At 36.6% G+C, this 22,985-nt stretch overlaps 1 protein-coding gene across 5 annotated transcripts in view; it reads right to left on the bottom strand.

Annotated features, from left to right (window-relative positions):
* The window catches only part of Fbxl17 (F-box and leucine rich repeat protein 17), a 489,427-nt gene that overhangs the window by 307,332 nt on the left and 159,110 nt on the right, over positions 1 to 22,985 (bottom strand). For 3 of the 5 annotated variants that reach the window (XM_087180687.1, XM_021255850.2, XM_004841762.4), the window contains one exon: positions 1,170 to 1,300. The exons of the other annotated variants lie outside the window; for them this stretch is intronic. In XM_087180687.1, the coding sequence (XP_087036813.1) occupies positions 1,170 to 1,300 (131 nt within the window). The remainder of the gene's footprint in view (positions 1 to 1,169; positions 1,301 to 22,985) is intronic. 5 annotated transcript variants of the gene reach the window in all.

Below are 22,985 nucleotides of genomic sequence, written 5' to 3'. Positions count from 1 at the left end.
ATCATACGGGTACTCCATATTTATAATTTTTACATATAAATTAAAATTTTATATATGTGAATAAATTTTATATACTGTATAAGTTAAAATTTTTAAATAAATAAAGTAAAATCTAGAAAATTTTTACTAAGAAGGAATAAAGTCAAGGCTATTATATAATTTAAATAATTCTGGGCAATCAAAAAAATCATTTGAATTTCCCAAAATTGAGGAAAGTGCAATCCATATGATTTTATTTTCAAAGTCTAAAAAAGAAATTAAAAGTGGGGAAGACAGCTTTACATTTAAAGTATTATCTGATCTATAATTTAAACTTCTACTTAAAAAACATTTCAATCTATAGAGGTTCTATTAGCTAGAAATAGTACTTTCTATTTTGAAAGTGTGAAGTTTCTTGGTGGCCTATCTTAAAAAAAAATTCCTGTAAATTTAGTGGGCAAGAATCTTGACTCATGCCTGTGTTTATAAAGTGACCTAAACTAACCAGTGGTGCCATGCCAATGTTTTTAAAGGCCTACTATGAAGAATTTTCCTTCCTTCGTGCAATATATAAAAAAGGGTCTATCATTATTTATAGACAAGTTTTGGACTTTGGATATTTTAACACTATATATCAAACTTCATCACATCACTTCCATTTCCAAAGCAAAGTATATTTACACAGAGAACAAGATGTTCATTAAGAAAAGGTCTAAATGTATAATGTTTGAGATAGTTTTTCAGAATCATTTTCCATGACAAGTGAATAGCAAAATCAATAAGAAAAGTTGCAAAAATATTATAAAGACAAACGATATATCCTGGGTGGGTAACAAGAAAATTTAACAAACTACTACTGTTATAATTATTTAGGCACACATTTGCATCAACACACATAAAAATCTGGCTACATTCATAAATAGTGGATGCATTAAAACTGTAACTCTAGAGCTAGGGATGTAGCTCAGTGGTAGACCACTTGCCTAGCACACCCAAGACCCTGGGTTCAATCCTCAGCAATGAAAACAAAAGTATATATCTAGGTGATATTCATAATTGAAGCATATCAATTTGAAAAAGCAAAGCAGCATTCAATTTTACTTAAACATTGACATGCCTTGTTATAAATGTAGCTCATATTTGCTATATTTTCCTTTACAAAAGTACTCTTAAGATGTTCCAACAATTACCTGTCATTTATGATCCAGTTCAGACAGAGATTGAGAGAGCTAAGATTTTTGCACCTCTTGACAATTTCCATCACAGTTTCATTATCCAATTCAGTGATGTGACGTAGGTCTAAGCTGGAAAGATTTCTTAGCTATGAAATAAATCAAAGATAAAAAAGTTAAATAGCATATTCATTCTAAAAAATTATAGTTTATTTAAAAGACAGAGTATCGTATTATATTTTTATTCTTTTTTTTTTTTTTTTTGGTACTGGGGATCGAACTCGGATCCTTGCATTTGCAAGGCAGGCAGCAGAACCACTGAGCTACATCCCCGGCCCCCATATTATATTTTTAAAATGATAATCTACAATCATTGTTATGAGGTCTTTTATACAGTAAATTAAAAATGATAGTATAAATCTATGGCCAATATACAAATGGCAACAAACAAAATAGATTTTAATGAAGCATAATAAAAAACAAGTATTATCAATCAACTGTCTAATATGTTAAAAAACTGTTTAATACATAATAAAAAGTACTTACAATTTGATAAGATTATTTTAACAGTGTTCAATTTCAGATATTTATAATGATAATGCCACGTCTGTGCAGCTTTTCTAATTTTTTAAAAAATAAAATATGAATACATAGCTCATTTATAACTTTGTTAGAGCCCATTTCTTCTTTCCTAATATTTTAACAATTTTCTCCAAATTCTACTATTCTGGATATTACAATGCTTAACACTGTAACAAGACAAAACATTTAAGATGCAATGATTTCCTCTAAGTGATAGAACTTCTCCAATTTCTTTATTTTCTCCATGAGTCTCTTGAGGTTTCCTGTCCTTCCTTGATTGTCTCAAAAAGTAAATTTATTATATCATTTACATAAAAGTCACAGGATCTTAATTATCCTCTTCAAATAAGACACATTTTTTTCAGATATCAAAGGTAACATCATTCTTTTTATTTTTTAATTTTTTAAACTGCGTTTATTAGTACATACTTGTCATATATATTGATCACATTCATAACAGGGAATTTGTACCCGTATGTAGTAAATCTTAATTCTTTTCTTCCCATTCTCCTCCCCACCCTTTAACCTTTCCTTTCCTCCCCATTTACAAAAGCTTTGTTTCCGTTTTTTTCCTTCCATTCTCTTTTTTTACTTTTTCTCCTTTCCATTCCCCCCTCCCCTCCCTTATCCCTCTTCCTCTTTGAAAAATTTCTTCCTACTTCCCAAAATCTATCATCCATTTTGGTCCTTACTTGCACTTTTGGCATCTCACATAAGAGAATCAACAGGATATTTAAACATGTGTCTGATTAATTTCACTTAAAAGTACACTCTCAAGGTGTATCCATTTACCTAAAAATGTCTCATTTATCCTTCTTTATGGAAGAGTAGTACTACATTGTATATAAGAATCAAATTTTCTTCATCCATTCATCCATTAATGGGCATCTAGGCTGTTTCCAAGATTTAGCTATTTCAAATTGCGCTGCTTTAAATGGGTGTGCATATATCACCGTAAGTTGATGCTTTTAACTGTTTTGAGATACCAAGAAGGGGAATACTTGGGTCAAATGGAACCTCTAGTTTTAGTTTTTTGAGGAAATTCCATACTGATTTCTATACTGGTTGTACCAATTTACAACCTCAACAACAGTGGAGAAGGGTTCCTTTTTCCCCACAGCCCTGCCAGCATTTGTTATTGGTTGATTTCTTTATGATACCCATTCTTTCTACAGTGAAATGGAATCTCAGTGTTGTTTTAATTTGCATTTCTCAAATGACCGGTGAGGCTGAACATTTTTTTTTCATTTTATTTGTATTCGGTGTTTGTAGTTCTTCATCTGAAGGGACTATTCATTTCATATATCATTTTTGGAAATCTACAGTCAAGAAACAACACACAGAAGGAAAAAAAAATTTACCAGCTATGCCTCAGGCAAAGAAATAATATTTAGAATATACAAAGAGTTCAAAAAAATCAGACCCCCCCCCCCAAATTTAAAGACAATCCAAATAAGGTACATTTTAAATAAATTTTGCTTAATAATGGGTAAAGAAATATTCTGGACAGATGTGGTACAACAAATAATACTCCAACACTCCATCAAAGATGCCTATGCCCTAACATGTTCCCTTATAAATCAAGTGATTTCATATTATTTCTTAAATTTATAGACCTTGAGATGGAGAGATTATCTAAGCATGCCCAGTATAAACACATGAGCTCCTTTTAAGCAGAAAATCTTACTCAGCCGAAGTAAAAGAGATGTGATGAAAGAGACAGGAGATATCTGAATCATGCATTTGCCTTTTAAAAACAGTGACTATTAAGGAAGGGGGCCAGGAGGCAAGGAATGTGAGTGGCTCAAGAGCTGGGATATATAACCTCAGATCTACAATCTTAGGAAACTTAATTCTGCTGAAAACTTGAAGAAGCAAGAAAACAAGACTCTCCTTAGGAACTTCCAGAAAGGATTAGAAACAGCCAATATCTTGAGTTTAGCCTCATGAATTTGTACCAGATAGATTTCTAACTTATAAAAGAATGAGATCGGTTCCGGATCAGCATACCATGGCTCCCAGCCCAGAGGAGACTTCCAAGTTGGTGCGCCATGGCTCCCAGGCAGGAGGAGGCTTCCGGGTAGGTGTGCCGCGGCTCCCAGCATACAGGAGGCTTCCGGGTCGGCATGCCACAGCTCTCAGCCCAGAGGAGACTTCCAGGTAGGTGCTCCATGACTCCCAGGCAGGAAGAGGCTTCTGGGTAGGCGTGCCACAGCTCCCAGAGTAGAGAAGGCTTCCAGGTCAGTGGGCCACGGCTCCCAGCACATAGGAGACTTCCAGGTCGGAATGCCATGGCTCCCAGCTCAGAGTAGACTTCCAGGTTGGCATGCCACGGCTCCCAGGCAGGAGGAAACTTTTGGTAGGTGTGCCACGGCTCCCAGCACAGAGGAGGTGAGCTGCGCATGGGTGCCAGGAACAAACACACACACATCAACCCCTACGTCAAAATGAGACGACAAGCAAAGAAGCCACAGAACCAGACTTCCAGATCACCTACAGCAACCCTAAAGGGAAACAAGATGGAACACTGTGATACTCAACCACCTGGACTCCCTGAACTAGCAACAAAAGAGGATCTGGAAAAAATGAATTAGAAATAATTTCTCACAAGCTAAGATTGTGTCCATAGTGAAAGACATGATTAATAAATCTAGAGAGAATACAGATAAAAAAATAGAGGAGCTGAGGAACATGATGCAATCCCAACATAGGAAACAAATTGAATTCATAAAACAGATGCAAACAGATTTCCAGGTGATTAAAAACTCCATTGAAAGTCTATGCAGCAGAATGAGCCAATGTGAAGACAGAATTTAAGATACAGAAGATAAGATTACAATTAGTGAACAGGAAAAAAAAAATTCCTTAAAATTTTAAGGGGCCATGAGTAATCAATCCTGCAGTTGCTAGATGATGCAAGGAAGAATAACATAAGACTGATTGGAGTCAATGAAGAAAGAGGCGAGAGTGCAGATGACATAAAAAAACTGTTCACAGAAGTGATGGTAGAAAACTTCCCAAGCAGGGGAAAAGAACTTGACATACAGGTAAGTGAGGCATGTAGGACTCCAACAACCCTTGATCAAAAAAAATATATACATAGGCATATAATTGTTAAGATTCCAGAAACACAACACAACAAAATTCTACAAGCAGTTAGAGAAAAGGAACAAATCACATACAAAGGAAAGCCCATCAGAATCGCAGCAGACTTCTCAACCGAAACCCTCAAGGCAAGAAGAGCTAGGAGTGATATATTTCAAGCCCTAAAAGAAAAAAATCTCCAACCCAGATTGATATACCTGCAAACTGTATCTTTCAAAATTGATGGAGAAATAAGATATTTTCATTACAAAGAGCACCTTGGGAACTTCATGAATACCAAACCAGCACTCCAAAAAATTTTAGACAAAATCCTAGGAAAAGACAATGTGGTTCACAACCCCAGGAAGCCCATCAGAATGAATCCGTCGGGCATGACAAGAAATTAAAGCAAAAGGGGAGGATCCAACACAAAAAGTCATGACAATGGTAAGTCAGTACATATCAGTCATAACCATCAATGTTAATGATCTCAATTCACCAATCAAAAGAAATAGACTGGCAGAATGGGTCAAGAAGCAAGATCCAACAATAAGCTACATACAAGACACACACCTAAATCAAAAAGAAACTCATAGACTGAAAGTTAAAGGGTGGAATATAATACTCCATGTGACAGGAACCCAGAAAAAACAGGAGTAGTTATCCTCTTTGCACCTGAAGTGGATTTCAAACCAACACTGACTAAGAGAGAAAAAGAAGGACACTACACCCTTGTAAGGGAACAATCCAAGAGGAAGAGATGACAGTCATAAATATCTATGCACCAAACACTAGTGCACCCAACTATATAAAACAAATACTAATGGACATGAAAAATCAAATAAGCACTAATACAGTAGTAGTGGGGGACCTCAATACCCCATTGTCACAAATAGATCAACTAGAAAAAAAATAATCAATGAAATACTACAACTCAAACTCTTGAACAAATGAACTTAACATGTTTACAGAGTGTTTCACCCCACAAAATCAGAATACAAATTCTTGTCAGCTGCACATGGTCGTTCTCCAAAATAGACCATATACTCGCTCATAGAACATATTTAGGTAAGTGCAAAGGAACTGAAGTTATCCCCTGTATATTATCAGACCATAGTGCAATGAAATTGGAGATCAATAGCAAAAGAAACCGCAAAAACTTCATTAACATGCGGAAATTGAACAACACACTTCTGAATAACCAATGGGTCACAGAGGAAATTAAAGAAGAAATCAGACAGTTCCTTCAATTAAATGACAATGACAATACAACCTGTCTGAATCTATGGGACACAATGAAAGCAGTCTTATGAGGGAAATTCATACAGAGTGAACCCAATTAAACAACGTGATGCTGAACCTCAAGCTTCTAGAAAAAGAAGAGCAGGACAAACCCAAAGCCCATAGAAAGGGGGAAATTATAAAGATCAGAGCACAAATCAATGCCATGGAGACTAAGAAAACAATACAAAAAATCAATGAAGCCAAGAGTTGGTTCTACGAAAGGATAAACAAAATTGACAAACCCTTAGCCAACCCTATCAGAAAAAGGAAAGAAAAGGCCCAAATCCATGCAATTAGGAATGAAAAGGGTGAAATTACAACAGGCCCAGCAGAAATCCAAAGGATCATCAATACCTATTACGAGAACCTATATGCCAAAAAGATGGAATACACAGAAGAAATGGACAGATTCCTAGACATGTATGAATTACCAAAGTTGAGTGAAGAAGACCTAAAAATTCTAAACAACCCCATATCAATCAATGAAATTGAAAACTTAATTAAAAACTTACCAACCAAGAAAAGCCTGGGTCCTGATGGCTTCGCCGCTGAATTCTACAACACATTTAAAGAGGAACTACTGCCACTACTGTTTAAACTCTTCAATGAAATTCCAAGGGAAGCAATACTCCCAAATTCATTCCTGGAAGCAAACATCACCTTGATCCCCAAAGCAGAGAAAGACCCAACCGAAAAAGAGAACTATAGGCCAATCTCACTAATGAACATAGATGCAAAAATCCTTACTAAGATACTGGCGAATAGAATGCAGAAGATCATGAAGAAGATCATACACCCTGACCAAGTGGTATTCATCCCAGGGATGCAGGGATGGTTCAACATACGCAAATCAATCAATGTAATACACTATATCAATAGAGCCAGGGACAAAAACCATGTGATCATCTCCATAGATGCAGAAAAAGCATTTGACAAAATCCAACACACATTTATGATAAAAACCCTACAAAAAATTGGAATAGACAGTCCCGACTTCAATCTGATAAAAGCCATCTATGAAAAACCAACAGCCAATATCATACTAAATGGTCAAAAACTGAACTCCTTCACACTAAAATCAGGAACAAGACAAGGATGTCCACTATGCCCACTCCTGTTCAATACAGTTTTGGAAACATTACCAACAGCAATTAGACAAGACAAAGAAATAAAAGGAATAAAGATAGGAACTGAAGAAATCAAATTGTCATTATTTGCAGATGACATGATACTCTATATCAAAGACCCCCAGAACTCCACCAAAAAGTCTTCTAGACTTAATAACCAAGTTCAGTAGAGTAGCTGGATACAAGGTCAACACACAAAAATCAATAGCTTTCCTCTACACAAACAACAGACTCACTGAGAGAGAAATAGGGCAAACAATTCCTTTCACAATACCATCCTCAAAACTGAAATACCTAGGAATCAACCTAACAAAAGACATCAAAGACCTCTTCTCTGAAAACTATAGCACTTTGAAAAAAGAGATTGAAGAGGATATCAGAAAATGGAAAGACATCCCTTGCTCCTGGGTAGGAAGGATCAACATGGTGAAAATGGTCATACTTCCAAAACTGCTATATAGATTCACTGCAATCCCAATTGAAATCCCAGCAGCATACTTCATGGACCTTGAGAAAATAATCCAAAAATTCATTTAGAACAAGAAGAGACCCAGAATAGCAAAAGCAATTCTAGGTAACAGAGACATGGCAGGGGGTACTACAACCCCCAACTTGAAGCTATACTACAAAGCTACTGTGATAAAAACAGCATGGTACTGGCAAAGAAACAGACCTGAAGACCACTGGAACAGGTTAGAAGATGCAGAAACAACTCCGGACACACTCAGCCACCTCATCTTTGACAGAGGAGCCAAACACCCTCGCTGGAGGAAAGACAGCCTCTTTTCTCTGCTGGAGAAATTGGGTTTGTCAAAGACTAAAACTAGACCTATATCTCTCACCATGCACTAATCTAAAATCGAAATGGATTAAAGGTCTAAATATAAAAACAGAAACGCTGAACCGGCTGGAACAGAGGTTAGGGAGAACTCTTGAAGACATTGGTGTAGGAGAAGATTTTATGAACAAAACCTCAGTTGCCCGTGAACTAGTACAAACAATCAACAAGTGGGATCTCTTCTTACTAAAAAGCTTCTGCTCAGCAAGAGAAACCACCAGCAGTGTAAACAGAGAACCCACAATGTGGGCAAAAATTTTCCCCAGCGGTCCCTCAGACAAAGGTCTACTATCTTGAATCTATAAAGAACTTTAAAACCTCCGACCTCCCAAATTTAAAGACCCAATCCAAAAATGGGCATCTGAAATGAACAGATATTTCTCACACAAAGAAGTAGACATGGCAAAGAAACATATGAAAAAATGGTCAACATCACTGGTCATTCGAGAAGTGCAAATGAAAAGAAAGCTGAAATTCCACCTCACTACAGAAAGAATGGCCTCTATCATGAAATGAACCAATAATAAATGCTGGCGCGGCTGTGGAGAAAGAGGAACACTGGTCCACTGCTGGTGGGAATGTAGACTGGTGCAACCACTGTGGAAATCAGTATGGAGATACCTCAAAGAACTAGGACTGGAAGTCTCATTTGACCCAGCTATTCCCCTGCTGGGGATCTTCCCCACAGAATTAAAAGAATCATACCACAGTGCTGTATGTGCACCCGTGTTCATAGCTGCACAGTCTGTAATAGCTAAAACTTGGAAACAGCCCAAATGCCCATCAGCTGGAGACTGGATCAAGAAAATGTGGTTTTTTAATAAAATAGAGTACTACCCAGCCATCAAAAATGAGAAATTAGAGATATTTATTGCTAAATGGATCCACACTGAGGCAATACTCTTAAGTGAAATAAACAGGACACACATGTGTAAATACCGAATAGTTTCTCTAGTGTGAGAAATTGAAAGTGTAAATAAGGACTAAACGTTATAATAGATAATACGAAACAGGAAGAAAAGGGGCAAAGGGGAGGGGGAACTGGGAGGGACAGGGGAAAGGCAAGAGGGAATGGAATTAATATGAGAAAATGAAAAAATGGAAACAAAGTCTTTGTAAATAGGGAGGGATGGAGGGGTTGAAGGGAGAGCAGGGGAAGGGGGAAAAAATAAGAACCAAGACAGTATGCAAAGGTGCATATCTCCAATGAGGAATCACATTATATTGTACACCTAAAATGTACCAATAAAAGGATATACAAAAAAAAACCAGTGAGATAATAAATCTGTGCTGTTTTAAGCTAATTAGGTGTGTGGAAATTTGTTACAACATGAATAGGAAACACGTGCAGATTTCCAACATTACAGAGAGCTCCCAAAGGACTAAGTGGTCTTCTCTATGCCAACATTAAATCCTTTAGATGGGGCAGGAAGCAGACTTGCAAGTACTATATAACTCAACTGCCTTTAGAAAAACAGCTAAGTCCCAGCCTAGAGTTGCTGAGCTAACCCCAAAAGAAAAGCAGACACTTCCATCTCCACATCTCCACTGTCCAGTATGGTAACTACCAGTCACATGCAGTTACTGAGCACTTAAATGTAACCAGCATAATAGGGGCCTAAATGAACTTTAACCCATTCACATTTATTTTCACATCTGAGTGGCTAGTGATGACACTGTTGACCACAGCCCTTCTCGAAAATGGCCACTGAGAGGTGAGTCTGCCAGGTAGCACCTAACCTCCCTCACTCCAGATCACAAAGGGAGAAGCTACATAAAGAATTCAGAACAAGTCAAACTACTGGCAGCTGCTTTTGAAAGTATGCTGTAGAATTTTGGAGAAAAATACAAAATGATCCACAAAAGTAAGTAAATTCTTCTGTAATGGCTCTTCCAAGAGCTGAATTCTGAGCATTTGTGAAGATAAAGCTTTACGAAATCTTTCTGCAATCAAGTCAGATCTCCAAGGAAGACACAACCAATCTATTATGGGACTCAGGAAAACAATACTCAAGAAAAGAGATAGTATGGGGAAAAAATGGGTTCTGACAAACTTCCTACCAAGTCACCATGGGGTAAGGACAATACTGATACTGACATAACTGATACCCGGAAGCGAAAACACACTGTAAGAGACTAGGCATACCCATGTTAAAATAAACCTTTTTACCTGTCTCAGTGGATCCAGGCAGCTGACCAGTCAGAATATGGACTGAGTCCCTCAGCATCTCCTTCTCTAAGGGCCTTTTCACTTGGTTAATTACAGTAAAAGAATTTTAGGGCTCAAAATCAAGCTGATGGAGCTCTAAAGTTGTACTCCAGTTTCTGATTCCTATCCTTTACCTCTTAGCTAAGGCAGGCTGGTGTTAATAAAGTCAACATAAAACATTTGTTTCAGATATCTAAGGTAACTAAAAGATAACTATAAAATGTAATATAAAGAGAAAATTAAGCTTCTATAATCTTTCTGCCTAAAATTCACTTTGAAAAAAATCAAAAGGCCCTTGCTCCTTGCAATGTTTTCTTCCCTCTAAAAGACCTGAAACATCTCCATGTGGTGGGCACGGAAAACTGGGTCAAGAGTCAATGTATTTTTATGAACAAGAGATACCAGTAATATGGGAAGTGGCAATAAAAGGGGAGAGATAGCAATCATGCCAAATACCACAAGTCTCAAAGTATCAGTGTTTCCTTAATTAGATTTTGTTGCTGTTATTTTTCAACAGAGGTAAGAGAATAGTGTTCCAGAAACAGCTATGGAGGAGAAAGAGGATCCTGCTCCTACCTCCTGAACCTTAGAAACACACTGATAAAATAAAATAGGTATAATAAGCAGAATTCTAAGATAACCCCAATGACCCAATCCCTAATAATATCCCTTCCCCTTCAAGTGTGGGCAGAACTGTAAGTAGAATGTGATCCACTTTATAAATCGTATGTGAAGATTTCTGCCGCTCTAATTATGGTTCCTGATCAGGTGGACACAGAATGAAAATGAGGTCCTCAGTCCTAAACCACAAGGAGCTGAATTCTTCCAACCACCACATGAGCTGATAAAAGAACAAGAGCTCTAGAGAGAAATGTAGTTCCAACTGAGACCTTGAACATCTTCTGAGACACTAGACATAAGACCTAGCTAAGGTGTGTCTAGATTCTTTTTTTTTTTTTTTTTTCCGGTACCAGGGATCGAACTTTGGACCTTGCACTTGTGAAGGAGGCACCAGAACCACTGAACTAAACCTTGCCCCGCAGATTCTTGACCCATAAAAATAATGAGATGGCAAGTGGGCTTTCTTTTAAGCTGCTAAATCTGTCATAATTTGTTGCACAACAATAGAAAATTCATACAAAAATCACTTATTTTTCCATTCACCCTTTATGTAAGAAGATAAAAATTCATAAAAATTTTATCCAGAAATATAAATATTTCCTACATGTACACTTTCTGGTCTAGAATAGTTTCTATGTGAATTATTATGTACCTCTTAGCTTCCTTCACTGTAAAGTATGTCTTCATCACAGTAGTGTTAATGTATTTAATGCCACTGAAACATATACTTCAAAATAGTTAAGAACAGGGCCGGGGATTTAGCCCAGTGGTTTCGCTGCCTGCCGTGTAAGCACAAGGACCTCAGTTTGATCCCTGGTACCTGGGTTAAGAATAAACATTGCTAAAAATATTGTACTACAACACTTCACCAACCATAAGAAAGTGAGAGCACACAATAAAATAAAATAAAAAATATATAGAAAATAAAATTTAAAGTTATTTGTGTTAGTCCAGTCCCTCATAGAGGGAAACAAAATTGATGAAAAGGGGTTTGAATATCTTATTAAAGTGCAGATAATGAGAAAAATGTTTGCAAACCTAAACCTTTTTATAGACTTGTGAAGACTCAAAAATACCTTACAGAACTAATCTACAACAAGAAGTAAACAATCCCAGTAAGTAAATACGTGTGACAAAAATTCGACTTCTTACTGACTCTAAAGTTTGAAAAACCCTGTATCCAGGTCCACACAGTGCAAAATGGCCCATATGATGACTGTCACTGCCCCACATTTACTGTACATAGGAGGAATGCATACACAAGGAAACAGGTTTACTCCAGGATTTTACTGGGGTCTTGAAGAGTACTTTACTCATTAAGATTTGCTTTTTCATGAGCTTACAAGGCACTGACTATTGTTTACATGGCCTTCCAGATGACCATTTGGGCTAGCACAACTTGAAACATGTCAATATCCAAAAACAGTTCCAGGAGACAAACTCCCAGTAAACAGCACCATCACAATGCACAGATCCAGCCAGGCAGTGTGGTGCACACCTGCAATCCTAGCACTTGGGAGGCTGAGACAGGAGAATCACCACAAGAGATCAATACCAGCCTGGGCTACATAGTGAGTTGAAGTGCATAGCAAGACTTAAAAAAAAAAAGACACAGATCCAGCTTCTCTATGGCATTTTTATTCAAAATTCTACAAACTGCTCTGCCTAATTCATTATTTTCCTTCCCTTTCTATGGGAATATCATAATAGTGCCCTGCAGTGTTTCATAAAAAGCTACCTAAAATAACCCTTCATAGTCTGAAATAGATAATTACATTTAGGAAACTGACATTTTAATTAAACTTACTTTCCTCATAATTTACTGGTAGTCTTGGGTTATACAAATCATAAAGGATTTGAATAAACAAAGTCTTACAACAAAGATCTTTTAAATACTTCACTCCAACTTTCAAATAACATATTTTAAAAGAAACTCAAGTCAGAATGTAGAAGGTATGTAATCAATCACCTCTCAGTTTAATACTACTTTTATTGAAAAAAAAATATGCAACTTCTAACCATTCATGTAAAAGACTAAAATTAGTCAATGATTGGTATGGCTATGTATATACTTAAATCTAAAATGTTACCTAGGAAACATAAGACTTGGGGATTATAAAAAGACCTCAAATGGCTTCCAAATTTTCTAAAAACCTGAAAAGTAAAAAAAAAAAAAAAAAAAGAAAGAAAGAAACAAAACCCTCAACTGTGCAAACTGACTATCGTGATAAACCAACAAAAAAAGTACCATGGGTGTTTCACCATTTTAGACTAAGAAAGGCAATTTACTTGAGACCATTTGGAGGTGATAATTGTAAAAAGATACAAACTTCTGCATGGTTAAATATGATTAGATGTCAGTTAGTACCTACATGATCTCTAACCAGCCCTGCCAATACTGGTCCTATTGGAAACAAGTCTAAACAATCTGTTATAATCACCGGGGGGCAAACTCAGGGGTAAAGACAGGCTGCCTTGGTGATGAAGGGGTGACTGGGGCTGTAGACCAGCACCAAATGCTTTGTCAAACACCCATAGGGTTTGTCAAGACAGAGACCAGGGAAGAGTCCAAAGGCAAAGGGGACATGAGGTAAGAGAAAGGCATTTATAAGGAAACTAGGGAAAACTTCCTATTAAGGACAGAAAGAAAGACTCAAAGAGAAAGGGAAGGGATCTTGTAGAGTACAAAAAGAAAGTAAGTAAAGAAACTAAGACTGCTGGAAAGGAACAGAGAACACTTCTGCCTGCAAGCACAGAAGTCTTCCACACCACCACAGAGTGTTATATCTACACTTAAAGAAGAATTTCGTTGGGTAATGAACAGGGCACATCCCTTCTACATATCAATCAGGCCAAGACCTCAGCTTTGTTAGGACTGGCATTCTGTATCAGAAATGGTAATATTTTTAAAAGTTAAATAAGCCACATTTAGGACATCAGACAAACCCGTCCCATCACCTCACAGAACTGAGAGCATCAAAGTAGAATTAGAAGGCTTTTAAATAGCCTGAAAGCATGGTAGATACAATAAAAATCACTAAGTCTATCCATGAAAATACAACTTCCAGAATCATGGAATCTAAAGTAAGTTTTACGTTAATTTTCAGGTACTATCTCTGTGTATTTCATTTTAACAGCTGCGTTTTTCTAACAACATGTAGACTTCTGTTTCTTTGTATTGTTTTCAAATCCAAGAACTGGATTCTCCTACCAGATCTGACATCATTCAGCATTTTAACATTCTGTTTGCTTTCTAGGACACTTTACTACACTGCTTTTTCTCAGAACTGTCCCTTCTGCCAGGCATAGTGATGCACGCTTGTAATCCCAGCCCTCAGAGGCTGAGGCAGAAGTTCAAGGCCAGCCTGGGCTACATAGTGAGACACTGTCTCAAGAAAGAAAAAAAAAAGAACTATCCCCTCTAACTCCTTCTTGCCTCTCACTAGTCAGATGAATCTTTCTTAAATCATCTTGATCATATTTCCCACCAAATAGCCCTCAGGAAACAAATATTTCTGCTCCTAAAAGGAATCCCAGAGCTTCCCTATCAAAGTCCTTCATTGTCCATCCCTGTTCTCATTGTGCCCAGTAAATCATTCTCATCATTTAAAGACTGACCTCACTTCACTAGTTGTACTCATAAATTCAAAATGTTTCTTCTCTTTTCCCTTCCATTTATTCAACTACCTGGTTCAAATTTAATTTTGTCTTCTCAATTACTTTAGAGAAAAGAAAAACACATGTCTTGGAAATATGATGTACTTCCCTTAATGCCAAAACATCTACACCAGTGGTAGTGAACCTATGGTATGTGTGCTACAGTGGGCACGCAGGGCCTTCTCTGTCGAAAAGTGAACAAAGTCACTGCAGCAGCCATGCATTGGACAACAGCTGTTTTTTCTAAACTAAAAACCTCAGTATTCAGGTTTAATTGCAGTTGTTGGCACTTTGCAATAAATAAGTGGGTGTTGGGTTGCAGTTTGGGCACTCAGTCTCTAAAAGATCCGCCATGACTGATCTACGCCTTTTAAATGAGAATAATTAATTGGCAACAGCTTCCAAGGGACTAGGGCATAACTTTCCTGCTGCAATGATAGAAATCCCCTCTTTGACGTCTCCACCTCCTTCACCTTCCTTCCCCATATCCTTCCTCCTCTACCAGCCCTCCTTAGGCTTGTGCTGCTCAGGACCAACTTCACACCATAAATATCTGAAAACCAATGCTAATGCTTGAGCTGGTCCAAATCTGGGTATATAATCCAGTGGATATGGAGCTCCTTCATTCATTCACTCACAGGAATTAAATGTTCTCTGAGCATCTAACTGAGCATCTGACTCTAGCTTTGGCTACGTATTTAGGTCAACTGGAGAATTTCAAAAATACTGATGGGGAGGCCCCATCCTTAGAAATTCTTGACTTAATTGACTTGGGATAGGGCTATTTATGAAAATATTATCCAGTAGATCCTAGCCTGTACTGAGAGCTGTTTCTCCAGTGGAGTGATTGATATTTAAACCTAGATACTGAAGGTACAAAACTAATAAAGCTCAATCTCTTTAATAAATTAAAAGAGAATGCAGATATGATTCATGTAGTCAATAACTATTGAGTAGCCATGCTCTTATGTATCAGTAATTATTCTAATTGCTAAAAAATATAGCAGTTAACTAAAACAAAAATCCAAGTCCATGGTGAGTTTATATTCTTAGTTGGGGAGACGGCAATTAATAAAATATGTAGTGTAAAGTAAATTACATAGTGTGTTAAAAGGTTAACAAAGTTTCTCTATGAACAAGAAAGAAGGGAAATGGGCTCTAATTTTAAATAGGCAGTCAAGAATGATCTCATTGATTCAAGGTGAGCCTGGCAACTTGGCGAGACTGTCTTAAAACAAAAAAATAAAAGTCTGGGGATGTAGCTCAGCAGAAGGCTGGGGGTTCTGTGTCCAGTATCAAAAAATAAAAGGAGATTATATCACTGAAAAGGTGATATTTAAGCAAGGACTTGAAGGAAGTGATGAAGCAAACAAAACCATTCTGATGTCTATGGCAAAAGATAACACAGTGCAAAGGTCCTGAGATGGAAGCAGGCCTAGGGTTTTACAAGATTAGTAAAGCTAGTTATGCTGTAACAAAATGAATGGAAGAGAGAGCACAGGTGAGGCAAGAGCAAAAAACTGCATGGGTCACACTAAAGATTTTAGCTTTTGCTCTAAGGGATTTGGGGCTCCACTGAACAGGAATGTACCATGATCTAACTTAACATCTGAATGATCAGACTAGCTTCAGTGTTGAGCTAGAACACAGCAAAAAGGCTGGAAGCAGACAACTGAATTAAATTAATCCAGTGAAGGAGTATCTGTGACTTGGACCACAGTCATAGCATTTGGAGGTGATATAAAGAGATAAGATAATGGATAAATTTGAAAGTAAAATCAATAGAATTATTTGACAAATAGGTTATAACAGGACATGAAAAAAAAAAAGAATCAAGAATGATTTTAAGATTTTGGTTTCAGGAACTGGAAGATATTGTTGTAACTGACATTTTGAGGGAAAGTAAAAAAGACATTTGAATATGCTATGTCTGAGATGCCTAGATATTCAAGGAGACACATCAAATAAATGTAGATCTTCAGCACATAAATGATAATTACACTTATAAATTTAATATATAATTATGTTAATTATACATAAATATATTAAATTCATTAGGTCAACTTGGTACAAACACTAGTCTTACCACTTAAGAGTGAAAAAATTATTAATTTATTAAATTAATATGTTGAAATACATACAGCAAGAAAGAATAACACATAGAACCTTAGTCCAATTCTAAAAAAAAAATAGTAAAAGTATTAATAGTAATAGTGTTATCAAGCCATCAGGATTAGCTAAAAGGCTGGCCTCATTTCCTCATCTTAGCAGTGCATAATTCATCCTTCACAGTCCCAGCGCATATCCTCCATAAAGCCAGCCAGGACACCCACACTCAGAGAAGGAGACTGCTCTGTATACATCTACTGATACTGCTCATTCTTCCATCACGTGCTGCTTATAATTTGTTACATGTGCTGCTTTATAATTTGGTCTAATTCAGTGTATTTTCCTCCCACCAGAGTCAAGGGTAAGCAACTGCAGATCAAGACCATGTCTTATTCATCACTGTGTCATCATTGCTTAACACAGTACTAGGTGCATTTATTTATTTTCCACAAATCAGTTCTCCATTCTTCTATGTCATACACAGGATCTGCAGCTCTGAAGCTACTTGCTTTTTAAAGCACTCTATTTGAACATAAGCTTCACTAATATGTAAACATTAAATAATAAAAACAACATTCTCATGCCACACAATTAAAGGCCATTTGAGAACAAGAAGCATAATGAATTCCCTATTTACATATTTGTTCTTAAAATGCAGAACATTAAAAAAAAAAGCCTCTGTAAGTTGTCAGGGTTTTGATGTGTATGGCAGGAATTTTGAGTAGTTCACCAAAATTTTAATCACCGTCTTCTGCTGCAGAAATGTGAATTTGTTAATTAGATTTCTGCTTCTTAGTATATCAATTCAGAATGGATGCTCTGCTCCTCCTGTTTAAAACTCTGGCAGGCAGTACAGTCCTAATTGACTTTTTTCTAGTACTTTTCTTTCTACCCAATCTCCTTCTTTTCTCCATATAAGATTTCTGAGCTCATAATGAACTACAAACAGAACTTACAGTCTGCAGCACTAAGCAGCCTGTCACTTTTTTACTCAGCAGGAGCTAAGAATCAGAATTTCTTTTCAATTAAAAAATAAAATATTCACACTGTTTCACTTAACTAAGAAAAAAAATCAAAGCTTAAGTAAATTAAGTCAAATGTAAGCAAAGAGAGATTGTTCCATCTAATTGGACTGGTTATGAACTATTTTCCTTTCCTCATAACCAAGCTCAGAGATGAAAGAAGGGAGAGAGAGAAAGGAGAAAGGTGAGTGGTAGGTGGACAGGAAAGATGAGGAGGGGAGGGAAGGAGAAGTTCATGAAATTCTGAACCAATTTTATTCATTTGTATCCATGTACCAACTTCAACGGGCCAAAAATGTTCAAAGTACATTCTAAATAAAAGCTTTACAACCTTATTTTTAAAAGCAGCAAAATAAATAAAATGCCATTTGCCCAAGCAAAAGCTTTTCATATGCAAACCAAGTGACATGTACACAGGCCTCTGCATTTTACATTATTAAAGCAAAACAATAAAACAATTTAATTCTTTATTTCTAAGTATGTGAAGCTGAAGAACAATGGAATGACATTAATAATTTTTAACTTAGAAGAACATACTGACATGAATTTTTACTTTCTGGTGTTCCAAAAATTTTAGAGAAATGCTGTATCTACTCTCTAAAATAAAATGTCCCAAACTGGGTAAACAGCTCAGTGATAGCATATGCTTAATATGACCCCAAGGCCCTGGGTCCAATCTCCAGAGCCTCAAAAAATTTAATTAAAATAAACATTTTTCTTGGTTTAGAATATACAACTGGGACTCATCTTCACATCAAAACTCTTAGTTTTACATTCTCATTTACAGGCCTCAGTCTAAAGCCTAGACTCAGAGCAAGAAGTGTCTAGACCTTAATTTCAAATTTCAATTTTCCTATTTTTTATGACCAGGCATTGCCTGAAGGAGTATGTGTGAGAGCCTTCCATTCTTTGAGCCAAAAAGCTGTAAATGCACGTTAATAACCAACAGCTGAGCTACTTTCCACTTCTGAGCCTTCTGTACTGACTGAAAAGGCTTCTCTAAGAGGTAAAGAAACACCAGGAGTCCAAGCAGTATGTCCCTACAGATTCTCTTCAGTTAACTACAGAACAATAGAACACTCCAAGTTACCCAGGAAGAAACTAGATAACTCAGTCATTCAACAACAGCTTTCTCTCCTTACAAACTTTAAGCCACATTTTATGAGAAAAAAACATTCCAAAATGAATTTTTATCCCTACCAATATCCTAAAGTCTCCAAATAAAGCCATAAGTCTGATATTAATAATTAAAAATGGAATCAATCAGATCACTCATACTGAAAAAGGAGTCACAAAATCTTGACCTAAAAGAAATTACAGTGCATATCTAGAAAAAAATACTATCTCTTCCACAACCTTTGGCATTGTGTTTCAGTTATTTATTCATGAATATTAATTATCAAAGTACCCCCGCCTCTAATAGTGAAGAAATGAGCACTTTTCAGGTAAGAAAAAAATATTAGACCAGTCAAATCTTTTAAAAGGAATGTAAGAATTCATACTCAATATCCAAGTCAGAAACTGAAGACTGAATCAAATCTCATTTGTTTTATTTTATATGATATCATTCTACAAAATGGTTCCAAGAAGCAACCACATTTGGTTTATAAAATATTTAAATTTGGAATCAGTAAGTTTTAGATCTTGGCTCCTCTAGTCACACTAACTTTAAGAGCTGAAAATGAAGGAGTTAAAATTTTAGCTTGATGAATATGTCATGGGCAAAAACTCAGTTATGGGTAAGAAATAACAATGAGAAGGTTTTTATGAAGTTTTCCTCTATATGTGGAAAAAGAATTTATACCATAATTAATGTAAATAGAAAATTTGCAAAATTATCTCCAAAAGTTTGTAATTTTGATTTGTATATTAAAGCACTACTTTGTTACGCAAACAATTATCCATCTACAATCCTGTTTCCTCATCCATGAGTTCAAAAGCTTCAACTAATTGAAACTTAAAATGACAATTTCTAGCGTACTTCTGAAGTAAAACTTTAAATATCGATTTATGATTTACTTTAATATTATGAATTTGGTGTCATTTATAAATTCTCATATCAAAAAAAATGACAAAGGTTTATGAAAACTGAAAAATAAAAGTACTAATATATCACATATCATGTTCTTTTTTGTCAAACAAAACCCAGACAAAGCTTCAAACAGTTAATAACTAACAACCAATAACAACTAGTTTATAACAGTTAACTTCTTTAGTCACAGATTTTTGTTTGGTTTAGTTTTTTGCTGTTGTTGCTGTTCTTTTGATTTTTCTTTTTTGCATTTGTCTTTCTGAATTAACATTATAGATTACAGCAAAGAGAAAACATTCCAATTTTGCTCTTCCTGGGAGCATATGTACAAACTCTCTTTCTATAACCACACAGCCAGCCCTCCATCCTATCCTTAAGAATAGAATTCCATCCTATTCATGGCCTTGTTGCTTCATTATTTTTTTTTAAATGAATTTTATTGGAACATTTTAGGTATACAATATAATGACATTCATCATTGGAAATTTGCACCTTTACATAATCTCTCTTGGTTCTTACTTTTTCCCCATTCCCCTGCCCTCACTTCAAAACCTCCATCTCTCCCTATCTACAAAGATTGTTTCCTTTTTTTTCATTTTCTCATATTAATGCCATTCCCTCTTGCCTTTCCCCTACCTCAACCCCTCCAACTTCCCCTTCCCCTTTGCCCCTTTTCTTCCTGTTTCGTATTATCTATTATAACGTTTAGTCCTTATTTACACTTTCAATTTCTCACACTAGAGAAACTATTCGGTATTTACACATGTGTGTCCTGTTTATTTCACTTAAGAGTATTGCCTCAGTGTGGATCCATTTAGCAATAAATATCTCTAATTTCTCATTTTTGATGGCTGGGTAGTACTCTATTTTATTAAAAAACCACATTTTCTTGATCCAGTCTCCAGCTGATGGGCATTTGGGCTGTTTCCAAGTTTTAGCTATTACAGACTGTGCAGCTATGAACACGGGTGCACATACAGCACTGTGGTATGATTCTTTTAATTCTGTGGGGAAGATCCCCAGCAGGGGAATAGCTGGGTCAAATGAGACTTCCAGTCCTAGTTCTTTGAGGTATCTCCATACTGATTTCCACAGTGGTTGCACCAGTCTACATTCCCACCAGCAGTGGACCAGTGTTCCTCTTTCTCCACAGCCGCGCCAGCATTTATTATTGGTTCATTTCATGATAGAGGCCATTCTTTCTGTAGTGAGGTGGAATTTCAGCTTTCTTTTCATTTGCACTTCTCGAATGACCAGTGATGTTGACCATTTTTTCATATGTTTCTTTGCCATGTCTACTTCTTTGTGTGAGAAATATCTGTTCATTTCAGATGCCCATTTTTGGATTGGGTCTTTAAATTTGGGAGGTCGGAGGTTTTAAAGTTCTTTATAGATTCAAGATAGTAGACCTTTGTCTGAGGGACCGCTGGGGAAAATTTTTGCCCACATTGTGGGTTCTCTGTTTACACTGCTGGTGGTTTCTCTTGCTGAGCAGAAGCTTTTTAGTAAGAAGAGATCCCACTTGTTGATTGTTTGTACTAGTTCACGGGCAACTGAGGTTTTGTTCATAAAATCTTCTCCTACACCAATGTCTTCAAGAGTTCTCCCTAACCTCTGTTCCAGCCGGTTCAGCGTTTCTGTTTTTATATTTAGACCTTTAATCCATTTCGATTTTAGATTAGTGCATGGTGAGAGATATAGGTCTAGTTTTAGTCTTTGACAAACCCAATTTCTCCAGCAGAGAAAAGAGGCTGTCTTTCCTCCAGCGAGGGTGTTTGGCTCCTCTGTCAAAGATGAGGTGGCTGAGTGTGTCCGGAGTTGTTTCTGCATCTTCTAACCTGTTCCAGTGGTCTTCAGGTCTGTTTCTTTGCCAGTACCATGCTGTTTTTATCACAGTAGCTTTGTAGTATAGCTTCAAGTTGGGGGTTGTAGTACCCCCTGCCATGTCTCTGTTACCTAGAATTGCTTTTGCTATTCTGGGTCTCTTCTTGTTCTAAATGAATTTTTGGATTATTTTCTCAAGGTCCATGAAGTATGCTGCTGGGATTTCAATTGGGATTGCAGTGAATCTATATAGCAGTTTTGGAAGTATGGCCATTTTCACCATGTTGATCCTTCCTACCCAGGAGCAAGGGATGTCTTTCCATTTTCTGATATCCTCTTCAATCTCTTTTTTCAAAGTGCTATAGTTTTCAGAGAAGAGGTCTTTGATGTCTTTTGTTAGGTTGATTCCTAGGTATTTCAGTTTTGAGGATGGTATTGTGAAAGGAATTGTTTGCCCTATTTCTCTCTCAGTGAGTCTGTTGTTTGTGTAGAGGAAAGCTATTGATTTTTGTGTGTTGACCTTGTATCCAGCTACTCTACTGAACTTGGTTATTAAGTCTAGAAGACTTTTTGGTGGAGTTCTGGGGGTCTTTGATATAGAGTATCATGTCATCTGCAAATAATGACAATTTGATTTCTTCAGTTCCTATCTTTATTCCTTTTATTTCTTTGTCTTGTCTAATTGCTGTTGGTAATGTTTCCAAAACTGTATTGAACAGGAGTGGGCATAGTGGACATCCTTGTCTTGTTCCTGATTTTAGTGTGAAGGAGTTCAGTTTTTGACCATTTAGTATGATATTGGCTGTTGGTTTTTCATAGATGGCTTTTATCAGATTGAAGTCGGGACTGTCTATTCCAATTTTTTGTAGGGTTTTTATCATAAATGTGTGTTGGATTTTGTCAAATGCTTTTTCTGCATCTATGGAGATGATCACATGGTTTTTGTCCCTGGCTCTATTGATATAGTGTATTACATTGATTGATTTGCGTATGTTGAACCATCCCTGCATCCCTGGGATGAATACCACTTGGTCAGGGTGTATGATCTTCTTCATGATCTTCTGCATTCTATTCGCCAGTATCTTAGTAAGGATTTTTGCATCTATGTTCATTAGTGAGATTGGCCTATAGTTCTCTTTTTCGGTTGGGTCTTTCTCTGCTTTGGGGATCAAGGTGATGTTTGCTTCCAGGAATGAATTTGGGAGTATTGCTTCCCTTGGAATTTCATTGAAGAGTTTAAACAGTAGTGGCAGTAGTTCCTCTTTAAATGTGTTGTAGAATTCAGCGGCGAAGCCATCAGGACCCAGGCTTTTCTTGGTTGGTAAGTTTTTAATTAAGTTTTCAATTTCATTGATTGATATGGGGTTGTTTAGAATTTTTAGGTCTTCTTCACTCAACTTTGGTAATTCATACATGTCTAGGAATCTGTCCATTTCTTCTGTGTA

The sequence above is a fragment of the Heterocephalus glaber genome, unplaced genomic scaffold (genome assembly GCF_053883595.1).
Source record: "Heterocephalus glaber isolate CG9 unplaced genomic scaffold, H.glaber_assembly_v1.0 deba00001465, whole genome shotgun sequence".
NCBI classification, from domain to species: Eukaryota; Metazoa; Chordata; class Mammalia; order Rodentia; family Bathyergidae; genus Heterocephalus; species Heterocephalus glaber.
Note: the sequence above shows the minus strand (reverse complement) of the source record. Positions and strands in the feature narration are given on the sequence as shown.